General features: G+C 38.9%; 2 protein-coding genes across 2 annotated transcripts; both read right to left on the bottom strand.

Moving 5' to 3' along the window:
• Positions 1–951: 951 nt before the first annotated feature.
• Positions 952–4,999, bottom strand: layna (layilin a). Its single transcript, XM_070916904.1, has 8 exons — positions 4,924–4,999; positions 4,775–4,795; positions 4,324–4,621; positions 3,337–3,494; positions 3,206–3,250; positions 3,006–3,068; positions 2,808–2,904; positions 952–1,657 (listed from the first exon to the last, which is right to left on the bottom strand). The coding sequence occupies exons 1-8, from the start codon at positions 4,997–4,999 to the stop codon at positions 952–954; spliced, it is 1,464 nt and encodes a 487-aa protein (XP_070773005.1).
• A 4,139-nt stretch (positions 5,000–9,138) lies between these two features.
• Positions 9,139–21,089, bottom strand: LOC139295467 (complement factor B-like). The gene is made up of 18 exons (XM_070917662.1): positions 21,029–21,089; positions 20,440–20,646; positions 20,168–20,353; positions 19,891–20,067; positions 19,217–19,303; positions 18,689–18,828; positions 17,424–17,568; positions 17,191–17,319; positions 16,351–16,461; positions 16,014–16,148; positions 13,603–13,706; positions 12,337–12,469; positions 11,968–12,106; positions 11,606–11,682; positions 10,202–10,302; positions 9,919–10,048; positions 9,491–9,540; positions 9,139–9,315 (listed from the first exon to the last, which is right to left on the bottom strand). Exons 1-18 carry the CDS (start codon positions 21,084–21,086, stop codon positions 9,139–9,141), a joined length of 2,286 nt encoding a protein of 761 aa, XP_070773763.1. The 5' UTR covers positions 21,087–21,089.
• Between the last annotated feature and the right edge of the window lie 946 nt (positions 21,090–22,035).

Here is a 22,035-nt window from a genome sequence, read left to right as displayed (position 1 = left end):
CCTCGAGCTGCTAGCCTTAGGCAGAGATGAGCAGCGGGCTACAGAGGTCTGGGGTACTCACTTCTTTTCAGAGGCTTCTTTCTGCTCCACACCCCCAGTTTTATTTCCATTTTCAAACTTGTAGTCAACTTACACTGACTCAAGTGACATTGAGGCAATGTATCAAATTTCACGTAGCTCTTTAAGACTTGTAAATAGACTTTGATGAGTAAAATCAGTGGACATCCCCTTAAAACAGTTTTTCCTCACTTGCCTGTTGTGATGCAGTGTCTAACCATGCAGATTGTTGATTTTACTTGTCCAGGTTTTGAGATATTTGTCTTTGAGATTTCTGCCGTCACAACAATATAATAAAGGTGAGTGGACTTTGGTTTGTGGTGTTCGTAGCACTGACAGTAGTGTACCTGTCCAGAAACAGTGTCCCTGATAATCCACAGACTCATTCCTCAGTCAAAAGAAAGGCCTATGGATTATTCAGAGTAACCTGGGCATTGTTTCTGGAAAGACAGGTTGCTGTTGAATTAAATATAAATGTAAATCTCCAATGCTTTGTAACCACTAAATAAAAACTCATTCACCTCCATTAAATTGGGGTGGAGGTAGAAATCTCAGAGACAGCTGTCACAAAACCTTAGAAAATCAAACCCAAACAATCTGCATGGTGGGACACCAGAATTCAAATTTTTCTTTTAATATAATTTGGGTAAACTGATCCTTTAATTTTAAATTCATATTCCTAAACAAATGTGTGTTAGATTACCACAAAATAATTGACATTGCCTAGTCTACCAGCAGGTCTTCACCTGATTATAATCCCCTAAAAGGCTTCAGAAGCATACTGTACAAACAATTACAACCTGTTACATGGACAGTTTTTTTTCCCATTCTTTCGTTCCCATCCACAACCACACAAACACTGCTGTACACACAATAAAGGAGCTGTTTAGAGGATCAGTAGTTTTCTCTGTTGATCCATTCTTGTTCATTGAAGTATCTCCTTCCGGCATCGAGATTCAGGCCATTTCTGTAGCAATCCAGATTTGCTTGGTAGGATTTTCGGTTTCCATAGGTTTCGAGGCTGGTTTGGTAAGTGTCCTCTTTGCCGTTGGTGATGTATGTCTGATAGAGGTCAGCCTTTACTGTGTGACCTCCAGGCCTCAGTTTGGGATCATAGAGGTCACTCCCTGCTCTGACACTGCCATCATACAGTCCATGGTCCCCATACACACTGCTGCTGTAATGCTCACTCTTAGTTGTACGGCGACCTAGACTCCTGTCATAAAACTCTCTGTGCCCAGTGTAACCCAGACTGCTGTCATTCAAGTCCCTCTTTCCTGAGCGGCCCAAGCTGGTGTCGTAGAAGTCGCGGGTGCCACGACGCCCAAGGCTGAGGTCATTGAGGTCAAAGTTGAGGAAGCCACTCTCCGTGCTGGCAAGCGTCACAAAGCCGCTCTCTGTGTCCCGACCCCCCAGATTGTCGTAGTCACCTGTTGGGGTGTCAGGGGAGGAGCATAAAAAGGAGGTGATTTTGGTGTGCGGGCGAGTTGAAACCAGGTCATCGTCCTTCTGGGAGCGAATGACGTTGTAGACGTCAGGTGGAGTCGTGCAGAGGTCAGCGTCTGTCTGGCATACCTCTGATTTCTGCTGTTTCCTCCTTCTGTCTCACACACAGAGAAGCATAAATAACACGACAACTCAAACATCACCATAGAATGAAACCTGGACCAGACTTCACTCTATACAAGGTGTGGATGGTGTAACAGACAGTTTTCCTGAAGTGAATACCAAATTGGTGAAGTGTATGATCTAAATTTCCTACTGAAACTGAGTTGTTGATTTAACTTAATCATTTTTGAGTCAGAAAAATATCAGTGTCTTAGTGAACTGATCCTACTAGCAAGTATTGCCAAAGTAGCGAAAGCCTGATAAGGTTTATTCCTCGGTGCCATAGACCTCCATTGTCCATCCAAAAACGATTAAAAACACATTAATGACCCACACCGTTGCACTGGACGGCATGCTCCTTCATTACGATTAACATTGTAATTTATTTCCAAACAAATCCCACATACGTCGTCCTGCTGCTGTATTAACTAGCATGTATTAATCCCCAATTGAATATAGTCCCCAGCAAATGCATTATTTCCTCCTGTAAAAACCACAAAACCCAGCTGTCTTAGGAAATTTTGTAGACTTTTAAACAAATTAAAGTGTATATTAGTGAGCCGATTTTAAAGATTTAGTCTTCAGTAGGAAAACATGGGCTTGGAGCTGAGTGCCACAGACTGGGTAGGAAAGTCAGAAAGTATTGAGAGGCGAGGTGTTGATTTTGGTCTTTTCACTGGATTTGTTGACAATAAGATAAATATAGAATAAAACCAAACTGATCCTCTAAGTATACCAATTAAAGACACTAAAATAATCACAAGATGTTCTTAATTTTTGCCAACTGTATTTTGGAAATGTTAGAATAAGCAACATGAATTTTGCCTCTTGATGGCTGTAGCTTATAGATAGTTCTGGGTTTTTATAACAATAATGATTCTAGTAGGAATAGTAACAAAAGTAAATATAGTAAATATACCAATGGGTTGGTACCTTGGGTTTTCAACTTTTACCATATCTCTGAGAGAAAAACAATCTGCTTAGTGATGACCAGTTTAATTTTTGAGTTACAGTATATCAAAGGTCACCGCAGGAAATGTTTCATATGGTTATTATTGGAAATCTTTAGGTGCAGTTAAAACTTTTGTTTGCTTTCAGTATTTAGTAAAAAAAAAAACATAGCCTTTGTTTTGGATCCTCACCGTCTGACTAGCAGTTTGAAGCAGCAGACTCCAGTCACTGTCAGTAACAGTAGTATCAGGGGAATGGTGGGAATGATGATGTAAACCAAATTCAGTGCTAAAAGAGACACAGACAGAGAGATACAGATTTAGTGACCGTCATGTCGGCGTTTGTATATGACAGCATCAGAGTAGAAAGTGTATACTGGGTCAGTCAACCTGTGCTTCTTTCTTGGTTGTGGTCGCTTGGATTCCACGGCAGCACCGATGAAGCAAAGACATCTGTAATGAAAAGCATTCATGATGTTCAGACTGTCTCACTGCATATTGACCGCACTCACTTTCAAAGTAGTAGTAAATGTCTGCATGAATCACATGTTGAGACATGTTCTTTAACAATCACACTGAGCACATTTTACTTGTTTGAGTAGAGTTGGGAGAAGGCGAAGGGTCCAGTGGCTTCTCTGTGGAGAAAATGAATCGCGGTCAACAATGTTAAAAGTATTTTAAAGTAAAAGAGTATTGTATTGAAGTATAGTGTCAGCAGTACCTGCAGTGTATTTGCAGATGAAGTTGTTCTTGGTTTCACAATTGTCGTCGTTCCACTGAAACATGTAAAGCCCCCCCAGACCAGGAGGAGCGGACGGTTGGTGATACATCACAACACACACCTCATATCCGCATGATGGCTCATCCCAGTGCCAGTTCCTACAACAAACACACACACACACACACACACACACACAAAGTACATACACAAAGTCACTTAGCTGCTTTAAGGGAAATATTTACAACTCTTATTCCCATATAAAAAAATAATTAGAAAGAAAGGTAAAAAAAAAAAAAGGCTATCCAGTCCTGATGAGACCAACGCTGGGTATCAAACCTCAATACTTTTTTGGTACGTCTGACGAAAAGTGTGCACTGAGAATCAAAAGCTGTTACAAAAAGCTGGCGTTGAATATCTGGTCAGATTGAGTTATTCTTTGATCATATTGTACCTAAATACATTTTTAAAAAATCCTAGTTTTAGATCGTTTTATTTAGCCCGAGTTATTGTACAGATGCTTGTGTTTAGACAACATTAGAGATCAGCTATTTATTATTGCAGATATATCTGTATCTGCATATGTTGGCCAAAATATGTTAGAAGTAATATTGAGGTAACAATCATTACATAGTAAAAAAAAAATTAAGGGATCCTCAACAAAAATGTTTGTTTATGTTACTATTTTTCAGCCAATATATCATCAGATTTTTTTAAACTCTCAAAATCAATATCAGTATAGGCCTAAAAGATTCACTATTGACCGTGCCAAATAGACAACATTTATCATTTGAAAACTTTGGCTTCTTAAAATGATTTTTGTTTGTAGAAAAAACCTGTTTTAATATACTTTTTTTTTGGTACTGAAACTCTTCAACACACATTCACACAGCAGTGAAAATGAACCAGTGCGAAACGTTTTCATTTTTCTCTTCATTGCTTTGAAATTCACTTGTGACCCCTTGACCTTCTAGATGGCCACCCACCCACCTAAATGTAGACTTGCTGCCGTCAAGCCAGTAGTACTGTGAGGAGCAGTCGGAGCTGCTGTCCTCGTCTCCATGGTTACGGCGGAGACCGATCCAGAAGTCTCCGTCCGTTGGGCGGAGCTCTGTGATGAGCTGCTCTATGATCTTCTGCTCAGACTCCGACTCCACGCTCAACAGCTGCCCTCCGTCCCGTCTGCAGGCGAGCTCTGCCTCTACGAAGTTCAGCCTCCGCCGGAGCTCTGAGAAATAGGCCAGCTTGTAACATGGCCTCCCCTTCCCTGCCTTGCACACGCGTTGACCTGCACCCACACACACATACACCTGATTACATGTGCTAGATATCACAAGCCTCACATATCACAAGCTAAATACTCTCCTATAGTAGTCTGTACAACTACAGAGATAGAAGCCTTTTATAAAATTGTATTTTTTTGAAGGAGTGTGTTGCCTACCTCTGGCTTCAAATATATCCGCTTCAGGAGCCAAACATCCAGCATAGAGTCAGGAAGGCAGGCAATGAGGAAACCACAGATAGATCAACAATTGAATGAAAAAGAGTTCATATCTTTGTGCTGTGCTGTGTTTTCTGTGAGCAGCTTACCTGTAATGAGGCTTGTGGCCGCAGATGGATCAAAACATAAAAGCAGGAGGTGACAGAAGATTGTTAGCAGGTCCATCTTTGTCAGTTGTAGTCTTTTCACCACCACTTCTTGTATTTTAGTTTAGTCTTTTTCATTCCGCTGTCTGCTCATCAGTGGAGCTCAGGTGAAACCGAGGGTAAAAACTACCTGAAGCTTGAGAAGTGAGCTGTAGCTTCAGGTGGAAGGAAAATGCTCTAACAAAAAGGTTGAAATTCAAAGAGAAAGCTAAAGAAGTGCTTAAGAGGCAAATCTCCTGTCCTATCTGCTGAAAGAGAGATTGTGTGAGACAGAAGGAGGGGCAGGAAGAGGAGGAGAAAAGACCGTGCGTGTTTGGGAGGGGGCTGTAATCTGTTAAGAGCAGTCTTAATGATTGGGAGAAGAGGCTGCATCGATCGCAAAACATCTAATCATGCAAGTGCTTCACATTGTAAACGCTGACAAGAGGCAGATTTCATTCCTTCCTTTATTACTTAAGCTTTGGTATTATCATTACAAAAGTGTTACATGAAAATGATCTCCTCTAACTCGATCAGGGATATTTTAAAATATTATATTTTCCAGGTCCATCTTCAAGGTGTATTGCAGTGTTCTTCCCTAATTGTGTTTCAGTACAAAGCAAGACAGATAGCCAACACAGCTGACATCTACAAGGAGCGGGACAGTCATTAAAGACTCTTAAATATTTCTCTGCAACATTAAATATTTAAAACAATTAAAATTAGAGTTCAGTTCATTAGAGTTGAGTTATCACTCAAAAACACAGCTAATCTGCTAATTTGATTGATAGTGGCCTGGCAACCCAAGCAAACAACCCCACATCACTTATTGATTCAAATGTTATAAATCCTAATTGGTGCATGGAAATATATGACCTCACCTTTTTCCAATCGAGCCCTGCCCATTTCAAAACAGTGAAAATGTGCCAGATGAGTCAACATGTGGACAACAAAAGACAATTCAGAAACACAACAAATTGACACATTTCAAATGCATTTCTGTAAAAAACATTCAAAATCAAAGGAATAATTTTACTGTGACATTTAACGCTAATTCACTCTTGTTGAGATTTAGATCGATACCACTCTCATGTCTGTAAGGTAAAACCTGAGACTGTTCCCAGTCTTTGAACTAAGCTAAGCTAACCGCCTGCTCACATTAGTTTCACATCCACTATAAGGACATGAGAGTGGTATTTTACCTTTCATCTAATTCCCAAAATGTAACTATTCCTTTAACTTTTATTTATAGCTGTGTAACAGTCAATGTTTTATCAGCTCTATCACAAACCATCCACATTATTATTAAAGGAAAGGCAAACAGCAGAGACTGGAAGTTAACTACCAGGAAACGGCTAGCTTAGCTCTGTCGAACTGTAACAAAATCTGCCTGCCAACAACTCTTAAAGCTCACTAATTAACACGCTGCTCATGGTAGCGTCATATTCACCGTACAGACATGGGTATCGGTCTTTTCATCGACTCTCAGTGAATACGCGTATTTGGGAAAATGTTGAACTTTTCTTTTTAGCTGAGCAAACAGAAAAAAATACTGACTTTGTTGACAAGTTTGATTTAATTTCAGAAACTCAGCTCATGTCAATAATTTGACATGTCAAATTATGCACACGAATATTTGACATTACACTTTAGTAACAATGAGATTCCAATCTATATACTGCCATCTATATAATTTCATATTAAAACGTCAGGATCAGCGGAAGCCATGGATGTGCGCATGACCTGCTTTTCTGAGCACAAATGGGGAAAAAGTGCATGTATGCAGTTCTTAATGGTAGTAATTTCTAAAATGGCCCATAAGGTTGATTTAAGGCTTGCAGAGAGACAGATCAGCCAGAGTTTAAACAGCAGGATGCTTCATCAGGAATATGCAGTGTGTGCTAGCGTTGAATAGGGAGTGAGGGTGAGGGGGTGGGAGTGAGGCTGCTTTGAGTATACTGTCTGTATGCATGCTGCTCTATCCAAACACTGCTAATCAGTTTAGCTGTAACAGATTGATTTCAGTCAAATGGTTTCAGCTTTGTTTAAATTGAAGGCGGGGTTGAGGATGTTGGCGTTAGCAGGTGATGCTCTTAGAAATAGAATAACAGACAGAGATGTAACCGAGTCCTCCAGAGGGATTCAATAAGGAATGGTCCTCATTTTAAATTTCCTCCTTGTTTACAGCATCTGAGACCAAGAGAGGGTTTCATTCAATTAAGCCTCTCCCATTCGTCCCTCCTCTCACACAGTCTGTCTTCCTCCGTCTCTGCCTCCTCCTCTCATCCCACTGGCCTCCTCCCTCTCTCCCAATTACTTAAAGGGAAACCAGATGAATGTTCCCATGGGAAACCAGTACATCACTGATCCAACGCACCACCTCATACGCAAGGTAGGCGTTTCACCATGTCAGAGAAACTTAGCATTGATGTGAAAATTCACCACTGATATTTGCCAATATGCATTAGTGAAAAGAATTGCTAAATGTACATTTTCACTGAGACGATGCCTGACAGCATAATGGTCAACAGATCATAGTTACACAGTAAAATAACATGATTTGAAGCCATAAACTTGCTCTGACCACGACAAATCATCCGTAATGCAATGGCCTGGTTTGTTTGTGGGCTGTAAAGACACAGCAATGAATGACAAACTCAGTTCATTTCCATGTCAGAGCCAGAGAGAGTAAGAAAAAATGTAATTACTCACCCCAAAAAAACCTTAACTTTCCACTAAATTCAATTTGAATGATCTGAGTTGGCATGCTGCCAGACTGAGTGTCCGCATTGCGCAGGCCTGCACAGAGAGCTGGAAATGGGCCCTGAGTCACTGACCTGAGGGGGAGCTGGATGGCTCCATCAGCAGAGCGGATCCATAAAAGAGTTTTGATGAAACCTTTTGAGTGCTGTAGCAATTCTTTTAGTCATTCCTCATTTAAGCAGTTTCAGAAAAAGGCCTGAGATAAGGAAGTTGTTTAATAACCTGTGATTGTGACTGTATAAACAGTGTGTCATGTAAATCATGATAACACTTCAAATTATATGATATGTCACTGTTTTTCTAAAAGGTCCTCATTCCATTCCTGCAGGGAGACAATGAGCAATTTGCAACTTACAATACAAAGGTTTGCATTATTTTGAAATATCTTCACTTGTATATAAGCAAAGCCAGAAGTGGAGCAGCTTCAACAGGGGACACCACACTGCACTCACCTATCAGGACTGGAGATTCTCTCATTGACTCTTGTCATGTTGTGACCTATGAGCGATCTGGTCAATATGAAACTTTAAATCTGTCACAAAGCAGTTAAGCTCCATGTTTGGTTGGCCCAATACAGGGGCAATATGGATATGGTAAATTATCACCAGAGGTGGAATGTAACTAAGAGCATCTACTCAAGTGCTGTACTTAAGTACAAAATAGAGGTACTTGTACTTTAATTAAGTATTTCCATTTTATGCAGCTTAATACTTCTACTCCACTACATCTCAGAGGTACATTTAACTGACAGCTACAATTAGTAGCAGTAATGTTAATCCAACAGCATATATGATGATGTACTTTTTATACTTAGAGTAAATTTTGCTGCTTACTCTTACTTGCTTTTACTTAAGTAAGGTTTTGAATGCCGGACTTGTTATGGAGTATTTTCACAGTGTGGTATTGATGCTTTTACTAAAGTAAAGGATTTGAATACTTCTTCCACCACTGATTATCACAGTGATTCAAAAATCGTATAAATACTCAATATTGCCATAAAGCAGTTCTACTAATTCTTTTGCAACATTGGCTGCAATGACCTAACAGTCAGTAATATTAAATGGATAGCTAGCAGAGTATAAACATTATGGCAACATTTATATTGTCTCACTGTATATACTGTCATATCGCTAATTCTGATCAAGACCCAGTTTAGAGCTGTTTTATTAACTCCTTTACATACTGACCGCTGAAAATGAAGAATAAATGTATGCGCATGGGATAAAGTACAAAACTTGAGATTGGTTGATACTGAAAAGTTTTTTTAATAATGATGCTTTTTTTTTTCTTTTGATGAGAACATTTGATCTTAAAATTGTATCTTTTTCATTATGAACTCACAGTGTGAAAAAAAACTGCCTGAATGAGTGATTAGTGAATTGAAAAGGAAAAACAAATTACGGTATGTAAATGCAATTATCTACTCAAAAACGTAATTGATGCATAATCATCCTGGTCGTCATTTCCAAGGATAGATTTGAGGAAAGGGACAACTCTGAAGAGATTAATATGGAAATCTCTGGAGGTCTGATCTGACTCGACCATATTAGTCGTATTGCACAGATTCTTGTTTCCCCAGCTGACCAACGCAACCTGTGAAAGAAACCGTTGGTTACTTTATACAATAAACAAGAAGAACTTACATGGTCAAATTACATTACATCATTTATGTCAATGGGGTTTCATTTTCCTTTTGAAAGATATTTCCCACCAGGTGATACTCATTTGTGATATACTGTTGAATACATGGAAAAGAACAACAGTTTACCTGTACTGTGCGTTGCTCATAGTTCTTAAACACAGCACCTCCTGAGTCACCTGTCCCAACACACACACACACACACACACACACACACACACACACACACACACACACATAAACACACGGTTAAACCCAAAACAATGGGCCTCAGTTACTGATCTGCACCACTGTTGCTCATGTTTTAGTATATAAAATACATATACATAACTGACCATATAAATTTTTTGTCAGTGTCACTGTATTTGCCCATTTACAGGTATATTCTGGTGTGTTTTCCTTACTTACCCATAAAGACAAACACATGGATTCTACAATTTGAAGATACTATGTGTCGGTGAAGTTACCTTAACTTAGCTCAACTCGAATATGTTTATGGGATAACTTGCAGCTCCTCTCGAAGTAGGGAAATAACTTTAATAATAAAGGAAACATACCTTGACATGCTATATGATCTCTGAAAGGGGAAAGACCACCAGTGCACAGGAAGTTATCAGTCACAGCATCCTTTGGATTTGTTGTTGTTATGCCTGGTGCCTCGAGTGCATGTTTAATACAACCATTTCTCTGCATTTGTGAGTTGGGAGAAGAACCATAGCTCAAAGTGACTTTTAGGTTTTGAGTGAAAAAATAAGAAAGCAGGCTCTCTCTCTCTCTCTCTCTCTCTCTCTCACACACACACACACAAGGCACAACACAGCTCAGTAATTTGAAACTCACGCTGCCACCAATCTTGACGCGGACATCTTTTTCTTTTACCCACTGTCCTGTCCTGCTCAGGAAAGTGAGTGCCTGAAGATTATCCGCAAACAGAATCTCCTCTGTATTTAGAGAACACAAAAACACTGTGAGGCTCTACATATCATTTATTTCAACTTCAAGGCTACTGAATTGACAGAAGGAAATCTGGTAACCTCTCTCCTATTTAGCATTTATAAGCAGTATACTAACAATTAATAAACGGTTGATAACACAACAAAACACACTCTAGCTTTTTGACATCATTTGATTTCAAAGAGCATCCACACATTCCTGTGACTGATGGGCTGCTGAAACTGCAACAAGCAGTAAAATCACTTGCTGTTAGCAGTGCTGACTGTGAAAGAGGATTCTCTGAAATTAACAATATACGCCACTATGGACACAACTACAAATAAACAAGGACTCAGCACTGATGCTCATTTCTTTGGTTGGGCCTCAAAAATATGTCAAGAAATGGGTGCTTTAAATAAGGTCAGCTGACCACAGAGCCTTTCCTGAACGAAAACAAGTCCACTGGAGCTCACAGTACAAATCAATTTGGGCTGCATCTCGACACCTGATCTTAGGGTTCCCCCACCTGCCAAATCCGACTTTAACCCCTGCCTACACTAGTAACCAAGTGTTACTTCCATAACCACGGAGCACATCATTAACTAACTACAGTTTTGTTGGTTACAGGTTACATTAACAAAAGCCCGGTTCACGTTTAGCACATCAACTGCGTATGCTCACTCATAGCGTGGAAGCCGGTCCTGGATGCTATCAGAGTTTAGACTAACGTTAGCTAGCTGCTCTGTTTTGCTCTTTATTGGATTTGGGGAAGTTTACACTCCAGCGACGTTAAACGAGAGCCAAACACATCAGTTAGTCCTCATCTTAAAAGCCTTTTTGTAACATTAAAAAGTATGCAAAGCAGACAAACAGGGTTACTTTACAATATGATAATCACATCTTACATTTTTCCTTATCATACTTATAATACTGAGACTTACTACCTCCACACTGCAATGCGAGAACAATGCCCTTTCTTTGTTAAGCTTTACAGATCTTGACCGCTGCCAGCTAGAAGTGAGAAGCCTGCTTTTTGAAATCAGGAACCCATTGTTTCAGAAATGACTAAGGATTTTGAGTGGCAAATTTGCCACTGTTATCAATGTACACTGCATATGTGCCATTCGTCAATGGAAAGCTTGACAGGTGTAGCAACTGTAACTAAGGGGTGCAGGGATTAGCAATTGCTAATTCATTTAGCAGGAACCATCAGATAAAGAATCAATTTACACAGGAAGATAAGCATTTTTTGGTGTTTATGAAGACCAAGCTGTGCGATGTTGTTACGGCATGTTGGTGAAGTTACCTCACCTTGTTGCTTGCAGGTTGAATCGCCATCCAGTTTTAGAGCATCACTGGTCTTCTGGGTGCAAGGTATGCAAATAGGTCTGAACAAGATACCAAAAACAATATAACATGGAGAGGATGATGTTCCAAGTGAATAACTTTGAACACAGAATATTTATTAATAAAAATCCAGTGAATGTAACAATTTCTCTTCACTTCAGAGTGTGTGATAAATTGAATTAATCCCTTTACAGGTTTGTGTGTGTGAGCTGGGCAGAGTGTCTTCATAGTAAGAGCTGTTTATCAACAAATCCCGGGCCAGGACTGAAAGTGTGACATCAAATCCAAGTACGAACAACAGTGTTTGAAGGAACACAAGTTCTTACCTAACTTCTTTGGAGATTTGAACATCTTTATTCAGTTGGATGAGAGCCACATCATAGTCATAGAACTCCTTCACGCCCTCATTCACTTTAGCATTGACGTTGTAGTTTGGGTGTACTTTGAGAGATTTAACTTTTTTCACTGCGAAAGAGACAAATTCAAATCAATATACTTGACTATAGCGAATGCAAAATAATTCATAAGGTTTTGGCTTTGACTTTGAAATCTAGAAATATCCATTAGCAAATCAAATAACTTCACTGGATAGTGTAACACTTATTGGACGGCTAAAATGTCAGTATGTTATGTTCAGCTAACAGAAGAGGAGGTATGAGTAAACATGCAGACATTGAATGAACATTTATCCTTACATTTGCCCTGTCCATCATCAATGTCAACTGTGACTTGTTCAGGCAAAACTCCAAATGGGAGGCAGTGAGCGGCAGTCAAGATGAACTGAGGGGTCACCAGGGAGCCGAGGCATTTACTTTGTCTTCCTTGAAACTTAAGTTTTAAACGGGAAATAGATATTTAATAGAGTTTAGTAGTTATATAACACACTGAAGCAAGAAACAATTTGCTTTCTGGCACCACAGTAAAAAACAAGGACAACGTGGCACAGTGGTACACAATTAGTTTTTCATCAAATCCTACATCTGGAGTTCTGACTCCACTGAGCCAAATATAACATACATATATACATATATATAACAAACAAATTTTCATCAGTGGAAAATTATATTCGTTGGATTTTACTGATTGCTGTGGTCAAGTACAAGCAGTGAAGACTTTTGGCCATTGTGAGATTCACATACTCAGCCTTGCACACATATTTCACATATAAATTATGAAGTTAACCCTTCTGTGGTGTTTGGGTCAAATCTGACCGATTTACAACTTCATAAAATCATAAAATTTTAATTTTTCCTCTGATTGCCTCAAGGCCTTATGATATCCTCCACACTAGGCATTTGAACATATAAAATTGCTGATCACCACTTTCATTGAATTTTGAGTGGTCTAATTAACTTTGTAACACCTGTGGTGTCCCCCCCCCCCCCCCCCCCCCACACACACACACACACACACTCTCTCTCTCTCTCTCTCTCTCTCTCTCTCTCACACACACACACACATATATTCCCCCACGTGAACCACACTGAAGAATTAGGTGTAATTTATGGGAACCTGTCTCTTTCTCGCGCTTATGTGCCCATCCCCCCACGGGAGACCAAATAATGTATCATACCTGTTCAAAGGCCCCATATATAAAGATTTACACATTTCAAACTGAACAATTAGGTGTTTGTTATGGGAACTGACCTCTTTCCCGTGGTTATGTGCCCCCCCCCTGTGTGTTCTGTGAATTTGGTCTCTGTTTTGATTATTATTATAATTTTCAGTGTCTATTCTTTGTATATTCACTGCAGTTATTCATGTTCACCATTAGTTGGAGGCATTATTTACAGCATTAAAAGGTGTAAAATAAAATTTGGTGATGATTATGTTTGAATTATGTTTTTTGTGTTAATGTAAGAGCAGTTAAACCAGACCGGTCAAATTTGACCGGGAACACCAAAATAAGGGGGGAGAAACAAATATAATACAAGGGTTGAATGAAATACTGAAACATTCACCTGGACATTAACAAATGCCATCCATGGATAATTTCTCCTTTTGCTGCTTTTTTTTCTGTCATATTCTGCGTGAAGACCACATAGACCCAAAACTTCTCTCTCATCTGCATAAAAAAAACCCAACAAATTAAATGTTGCTCATGTTCATGAATGCAAATACATTTGTGGTTATATCAGTATAGATTAATAATTTGGACTTTAGTGTCTTTAACTCATTGCATTTTATAAAATCAGTTAACATTAACTTAGCAGATGGTTTTATTCAAAGCAATGTACAATAAGTGCATTAAACCTGTATTGCATCATCAGCAAAACATGTTGACATCTTATTGGAAGAGAATAACAGCAGCAGTCTACAACCATGCAGCCATACAGTTGTGTGAGGCTGTATTTTGACTCTGTGGTGCTTTGAGCTAAATGCTAACATTAGCATGGCAACATGCTCACAATGACAATGCTAACATGCTGATGTTTAGCAAGTATAAAGTTTACGATGTTCACCATCTTAGTTTAGGGTGTTAGCATGATAGCTTTTACTTATTAGCGCAAAACATAAAGTTGGTCATAAACCGAAATAATGGACACTTGATGGTTTCGACCTGATGATGCCACTTAAAAGATAAGGGAATAAAGTTACTACAATTCATCCTGAGGTGAACATGAATGTATGTACTATATTTCATGGCAATACATCCAGCATCTGGTTGATTCAACCTCTGGGGACCATGAATGTCTGTACAAAATTTCATGGCAATAGTTTTTTACATATTTCAGTCTGCACCAAAGAAATACAGACTGGCATTGCCATCCCTCAACATGTGAAAATGCATTATTTACAAATGTTTTCATTGTTGCGGCTGTATACATTTCCCTGTGCTTTTTGTCCCTTTTCTTCTTCTGAACTTTCTAGCTCTGCCCAGATGTGCTACATCTGATTCCTCAATGAGGTGCACATGGCCTGGGAGGGTAGTGCTTCAAAGCTACTTTGCCAGCATCAGAATGGAGAGGCTTCTGGTGTGGGGACCGCAGGTTTTGCTGCCTCTCAGCCTGGGAGTTTGCGTAGCCTTGGTCCTTTGTGCTACTTTGTGTACTTTGTGCTTTTTAGGCTTTCTTGATTTAGTGTCTTGGTTGTTTGTATGTCTTTATTAATAAATCCCATGGCTTTGGTTGTTTTAAATGCGTTTCTCTGTGGTTGATTGGGTCACTGGTAGAGTGTTTGTTCTCCCCCTAGGACCGCCTAAGGGTGGGATGTAACAGTGTGTATCATTTCAGGTTTCCTCTTTTTCTGTTAAAATTCTGTATAATTATAGTTTTCAATGGTCTGCTCTCTTAATGGAAATGGATACATGATGCCCTTATAAGTATATAATGTGGTCTAGCGGGATACTTCATCACACCTGTCCATCCCTGTTACATCAGTGGTGTCGAGCTACATATCATATAGAGGCACAGATCAAGAGCAATGGTTCTGCCTGCTCTTAAGTACAGTGGCCAACAAGGGCAAAGGCACTACAACCGCCCAAAACATTTCCATTCGGAGAAACAGTCTGCAGTTTCAGAAACGATACAAATTCAAAAACACATACGAAAACCCAAAACGAATAAGACAATGGAAATGTCCTTCAAATGAAAAAATGTGCTGCAGAAAGCCAAAACAAATACTTTTACGCAAAACGTGCTGCTCACACGGAAAAGATGCGCAGTCAGAAACAAACCCCGAAAAACACATGCAACAGAAAAACGATGCATATCCAGTCAACATAACGGTAGTGCTCCGGCCTCTAGGGGAAGCACTTCCGAGAGAGGGAGACCAGACGAGAGAGTGTTTGTTTTTGAATCGGGAAGAAAAGTGGAGTAAAGAGGCGACATATAAAGTTATTATTTTTTACATTTGGCCTTACACAATATTATAAAAGAGCAACAGATGTACATAACTAGCGGTAGCTTTCTCCTGAAACATGCTGTGGCTGATCAACGACTAAAGTATAACGCATAACAATTGATGAGGTGACAAGACTGAAAGTGATAAACTTCTCTCAAGGATGTTACTTTGTCTGGAGAACAGAGGACTTGCACATTTTTAAGTGTCATGAGAACCAAGACTAATCAATCATGAATTAATCAATCAATCAATCAATGAATAAAAAAAGACCACAGCAACACAGATGGGAGGGCCGAGCCAAGTTATAAAAGGAATGAACCGCTTCTCATCTGTGTGCATATTACAAACCAACCTTTGTCTTGTGTACCATGCTCTAAGTGTGACAATACTGCAAGAGATTTTTATCTCGTTCCTCATTGTCAGAGTGGGATTGCAAAATTGCCTCGACAGCACACATAGTTGAACTACACATACAAATTACACAATTGATTGATTCAGCCTTCTTCCTTAATTTTCAAAAATGACTTACCAATTATATCATCAAAGGTATCTTCCAAATTTGTAATGTCCTTCATTCTGAAGTAATGCTTTTTACCGATCCCTGTTGTGAGGGGCTGCAGGTCGTCATCAAAGGGCTCAGCTCCAATGGCAAAAATATAAATGTCTGTAACAGAATTAAACGCAGCATGATAAATTAGGCTTTCTTTGTTGCGTTAAATACATTCTGTTGTTCAAGCCGCTAGCTTGGCGTTATTGTATAACAATGAAATGTTTCTGACATTATAGCATGTGGCAGCAACAAGTCTGAACAATGAAAATCAGTATAGCAACAAAACTCTGCACAACAAATTAAAAATAAAACTCACCAAGATATTCTTCTCTTGGTTGAGTCTCCCCTTCAATAGTGTGGTTCATGTATACCATGTCCTTTATTTTTGCCACAGTGGGTGCAGGTGAACCGCCCATGTTATAACCACCTGCAATGAAAGAACCCAGTGTGTTGAAATGAGGTACAACACAGACAGAACAAAAGCAAGCAACTTAAGCTTCATTTTGAATACAGCTTTGGTATTTAAACCTTTTTTACTGCTTTCAGCTTAGCTCTTACATGAACATAAAAAAATTATATCATCCATATTAATGGAACCTTATACAAGATGCATATTTTCATACTAAAATATAAAACCAGTGCTAATTTGATTGCTCATAAAATACGAATCAACCAGTCGTACAGTTAAATAGGGAACTGACACATTTTTCTCACATTAAAGAAAGAGTCTGACATTTTGAGTAATACATTAATTTGCTTTCTTGCTGAGAGGTAGACGAGAAGATCATTACCACTTTCATATCAGTAGCCTACCACCACCTTTAAAACTCACAAATGAACACATTATGTATATTATGTTTAATCACCCGGCCAAGAAATATTCCAGCAAATAAACCCCCATAAAACCACAACATGTCATTATAACACCTCAGTTTTTGCACGGTCTGTATGCTAAGCTAACCAGCTGCAGGCTGTAGCTCCATATTTACTGACAAATATGAGATTGGTATTGATCCTCTCATCTCACTCTGGACAAGAAAGCAAATAAGTGTGTTTTCCAAAATGTCGAACCTTTAAGTAGTTGCAGCATGAATATTTGAATCCATAATTTGCCTACACTGAAAGCAAGCAGCTTCATTCAAGAGGGTGAAATTACCATCTGTAAAAGCGATAATGACGTGACGATGTTCCTTAAAAACCTTTTCTCCAACTCGTCGCTTTATGACACCCATTTCCTCCAAGAATGTCTTAAAGACGAGATTCAGATCTGTTCCAGTGTTTCTGTCTTTGAATCAAAACACACATACACAGTAAACACACAGTAAAACATAGATCAAACTGTGTATTAAAACAGTATTTCCAACAATATCTCTGATCTGTTTGACTTACCGCCCACTTCAAATGCTGTCACTTCAGTCTCAACGGTGCTTAGAACTATTTTTCTATTCATAAAATCACGAATTCTGATAACTTCATACACACCAGAGGAGAAAAAGAGGACTTCATAGTTTGGAGTCACACTAAAGGATGCAATCTTTGGAGACATAACGCATATCAGTTAAATACAAAGTGAATCATGATCATAAGTATTGTATTAATTCTGACACAACTGTGTAAACACAAGCAAACTGCTGTGATCGTTAATGGGACACCTCTTTATGTATCAAACTGTTATGGTTGTTATTTTCTTGAGTAATTGATTCATTTATCAGCAGAGAGAGTCCCACAGTGTGCATTGACAACAAGCCAAGGGACTCATGCCAAGAAGCATCAGTCAAGATTATGATATGTAATTCATAATGAAATTTACTTCTAATGGGCTGTTGTGCTGGCAGCCGAATGGGATGAGATTATCATACAACGTAAAAAGCTTTAGCTCACACCAAAAATATAATACAGTGTATGACTTCAAATAGTGGAATCCACGACTCCCAGTGGGATTAGCATTATGACAGAAGAAGCTAATGTCTCTGTGGACCCAAAAAATTACGATAAATGGTTGCTTGTCATGCCGTAAAAAAGTATTTATACGCTAATAAACTTGCAAAATGATGCAGATGTATGGAGACCCAAAGAGTAAAAAAATCAATCAATAAATAAAAGACATTAAATAAATGATCGTATGAATTAATGCAGACATATATAAAATCACCATGGAACTGTGAAATAATCCAGCACCTTTTTAAAACACATTATTATGAAATGTTGTTTCACCCTGCTTCTTTTCAAAATACTAATTGTCATTTCACAAACAAAAAGGTTTTTATTTCACAAATGCGGCTAAGCAAGTTAAGTGATAACCTGTCATTTTATTCCTTATACAACAATATAGTGATAGTCACACTGCTATATTATTTTTTAACAACTCAGCAAATGTATTGCCAGCATCCATCAACTGCAGTCTGTACTTTCACCACATGTGCATCCTTTCAACTGAGTCCACAATCAGCAAAAACAATGTTACATCTCTAGTCCCAGCACAAAGTTGCTGACTGTTTGCAAATTCAGCATATTGTAAGTGAGGCAATTCTGTGACGATCGCCCTCTCCATTAAAAAAAGCACTATAAAACCTCTAACATATACTGTTATATAGTTTTGGATAAAACTTACTCCAGTGGTATTTTAATCAAGAGGAGAGCTGTTTGTTTCTTACCTTTCTCATAAGTGCTGTGACAATCTTCTTTGCTTCATCAATTTGTTGTGGTGTGATGCTCTCAGAAATATCCACTGCAATATAGATGTTAAGTGTCCCATTTTTTGAAATCCTGATTGTTTTCCCCTCCAGTGTGCCATCTGAACAATCCACAACAAATACTGTTATTGTGCCATACACATTATATGCCATATTCATGTATAATTTTTGAAATTATAGAAAAGAGAAAGAAGTATAATGGAAGAAAAGACAATGTATTCTGAATTTATCACAGGGCAGAAACAGTCATACCTACACATCTTCTTGTTAGATTGATATATGCAGGACTAAGGGATTATGTCATTACACAGAGTGCGTTTTAATGGAATTAGCTAAAAAATAGGATATATTATTTAATTGTCACTCATTTGTTTTCAATTTAACAAAATATTATTTGCCTCATAACTACAAAATGCTGCAATAGCAAAAATGATCATATAGTGTTGCTATTAAATAACACTAATAATCAGATTAGTTCCAGGAACTTACTGATGGGCTCTAAAGTGGTGAGACTGCCTTTGATTGAACTGCCAAATGCCTTTGAAACCTCCAATGGAGTGTCATAGGTGTGTTTGTCTGCAAGAAGCAAAAGCCACAAAAAAGGAAGTAAAAGTACTGGCCCATCACGGTTATTACATATATACAAAATACATGAGAGAAAACACGATATTGTTTAAACATTATTAGCCTGTTAACCCCAGGCTAAGAAAGCTTTCACACTGGCACAATCCTGGAACATTCCAAGTGGACTAACCCTGACATCAGCCTGGGACTTGCTGGCCCTGCTCCAGAGCAGGGTTAGCCCAGAGTTTGTTTGTCGTCCCCTGAAAACACTGGGCTAAAAGGTGTCAGTGTGAAACGGACCTCAGTTAGCTCTGGGCTATTCTTAGCAGTGTGAGAAGCCTAATAAAAACTTTTGTAAATAAAAAGAAAACTGAAACATTAGCTGTAACTTTAGTAACTTTTGAGAGTTCTGGTGACATTAACTCCTGTAAAGTAACTTGACAGCCTCATCGTCATTGTTTCTGAATGTTGCAGCATCCCTTCAGCAGCTGTATATATTGAGCACTGTTTCCATTAGATTCCCAGCAGACCTTTTCATGGCAAAACTTTGATCAAATGACAACGGCAATATCAGCAGCATTTGTAGGTATCACTCTTACAGTAGCATGCTGGCTCTGTGCCAGTCCACTGGCCGTTCTCCTGACACACTCTTTCACTCGACCCCACCAAAATCAGGTTGTCATTGCAGCTGTATTTTACTGTATCATCAATTCCAAATATGTTCCCTTCTCTTGAGGCGCCAGGTGGGACACCAGGATCAGCACAGTTATCCTCTGCTGTGGTAAGAAAAAGACAAAAGAAAACTCAAAATGAGGATGTATCCCAAACCTAAAAGAGGAGAAGGAGAAAGAAGGAAGGTGGCTGTTCAGGACTTACAGTCATGGCCACAGATGGTAGTGGAGCCGCTCCACTTCCCGTTTGGTAAGCAAATACGTGTGGATGAGCCTCGCAGTGTGTATCCAGAGAAGCACTCATACGTGGTCTCATTGCCCACAAAGTACTGGCTTTCAAGAGGGGAGACGTTGCCGTTCTGCAGCACACTGGGGTCTGGACATTCAACAACTGTAAGCAAGACAAAAGGATCTGAGTCATCAGGTAGAGCAGGCAGCCTGAGGCAAAGTGAGAAACATCATCGTCACATCACTCACTCCTGCATTTCTGAGGTCTAACTCTTTTGGGTGCTGGTCTCCAGGTGTCATCGTGCTGACACAGGCGGGTCAGACAGGGGTATGGATAGTATCCCTCCGGACAGTTGTAGATCAACAGGCTGCCTCTCTCCAGCTGTCTGGTCAATGTGTAATAACCTCCTTCAATTTGCATATTCACCTCTGTGCAATCACACCGAACTTCTCCTCCTGAAAAATAAAAGACTGTTTTGGGGCATGGAGGCGTAGTAATGCATTCAGACTTTAGAAAGCTCCCTCCAGAGCCATGTAAGACATTATACAATTGTTTTCACAAGCTGAGTAGTACTACTACATAATGACTCAACTCATATTCATGTGTAAAATTCATGTGTGCCCCTTTAATACACAGCTCTCTTTATCCCTGTTTAAAAGTTAATATAAATGTTGGTTTAACACACAAGTTGTATATTTACATTTGACCGTACTATTAATATTAAATTCATTAAAAACGTAAGTGAAAAGTTGGTACTGTAAAACAGCACACATTTGGAACATGAAATAATCTTACATCCAGAAAAATAAGCTGACAGCTAAAGTAAAAGTAGCTCACCCATACAGAGGAGACATAAAAGTGCAGCAAGCCAACTCCAGTGGACAGAAAATGCCATGCTGAACCTTAAACTGGGGAACAATATAAAAATGAGAGGATTTTGCAGGAGCCGTACATTTATTTCAAAATGGACAGTGATATTCAGAAGGAGGGGCTGGATTAACAAAGACCATCCTGGTACTTATTAACTTAATGACAAATAAAAAGAGATCAATACAGTGTGTCACAGAAACCATCCAAATGTTTTTGCCATTGCATTAAACCTTAATAGCAGGGAGATTAAAATAATTGAGGTTCAATCAGCTCGACTAATGTAGAAACAAGCAAATAACTATTAATTAAATATATTTATTACTTACTATATTAAAATGACTGGAAGTAATTTCTGAATATCATAAATTCATAAGAAGGAAAAAAAGGTTCCTACTCCCAATACCTTTCCCGAACGACTAGGGACATTTAAATAAATACAATACAGTTCAGGTAAACTGTTTATTTTGACTGCTGTAGTCCCAATGTTTTGTGTTTCCTGGCCTTAAGTAGGCCATAGCTTCTCCTTTTTTGATCATGGATTTTCTACCATGTGTACACACACGGTCACATGTCGCATAAAAAAACAAAGTAATTGGGAAACCAAGACAAAGTACAAACATTTGCTTCACCATTTCCCAAAACCTGCAGGCAAGTATTGATTGAACATCCAGTCATACCAGACTGGTTTAACTGTAGCTCTCCTTGACCCACACTGTCATTTGACTGACTCCCTCTTCCATAATTTGTTCAATTACTGACTTAGCAGACTTTTTTGCAAATACTCTAAATATCCATTAAATGTGTGACAGCCTCACTGTCAGGAGTTAGTCAGTGAAAAATAAATACCTTTTAAAACTGAAAGGTCAGCAGGGGACAACATGCATGAAGTTCTTTGTAGATGTTTTGTGTCTATTTGTGGTCATTTTGGTTTGTGTCTTGTTGTGGTTGTCTTTACAATAAAGGGTACATTAATT

The sequence above is a fragment of the Enoplosus armatus genome, chromosome 13 (assembly GCF_043641665.1).
Source record: "Enoplosus armatus isolate fEnoArm2 chromosome 13, fEnoArm2.hap1, whole genome shotgun sequence".
NCBI lineage: Eukaryota > Metazoa > Chordata > Actinopteri > Centrarchiformes > Enoplosidae > Enoplosus > Enoplosus armatus.
This window is presented reverse-complemented; position numbering and strand designations above follow the sequence as displayed.

Excerpts from the sequence above, each read along its gene's own strand:
- layna (XM_070916904.1), bottom strand. The coding sequence starts at position 4,999 with ATGGACCTGCTAACAATCTTCTGTCACCTCCTGCTTTTATGTTTTGAT. Across the intron at positions 4,622-4,774 it reads GGATATATTTGAAGCCAGAG|GTCAACGCGTGTGCAAGGCA; the intron begins GTAGGCAACACA and ends GTGTGGGTGCAG. Across the intron at positions 1,658-2,807 it reads TTCAAACTGCTAGTCAGACG|AAGGAGGAAACAGCAGAAAT; the intron begins GTGAGGATCCAA and ends TGTGTGAGACAG.
- LOC139295467 (XM_070917662.1), bottom strand. The coding sequence starts at position 21,086 with ATGGCATTTTCTGTCCACTGGAGTTGGCTTGCTGCACTTTTATGTCTC. Across the intron at positions 20,354-20,439 it reads TAGACCTCAGAAATGCAGGA|TTGTTGAATGTCCAGACCCC; the intron begins GTGAGTGATGTG and ends TCTTGCTTACAG. Across the intron at positions 9,316-9,490 it reads ATGAGCAACGCACAGTACAG|GTTGCGTTGGTCAGCTGGGG; the intron begins GTAAACTGTTGT and ends TTTCTTTCACAG.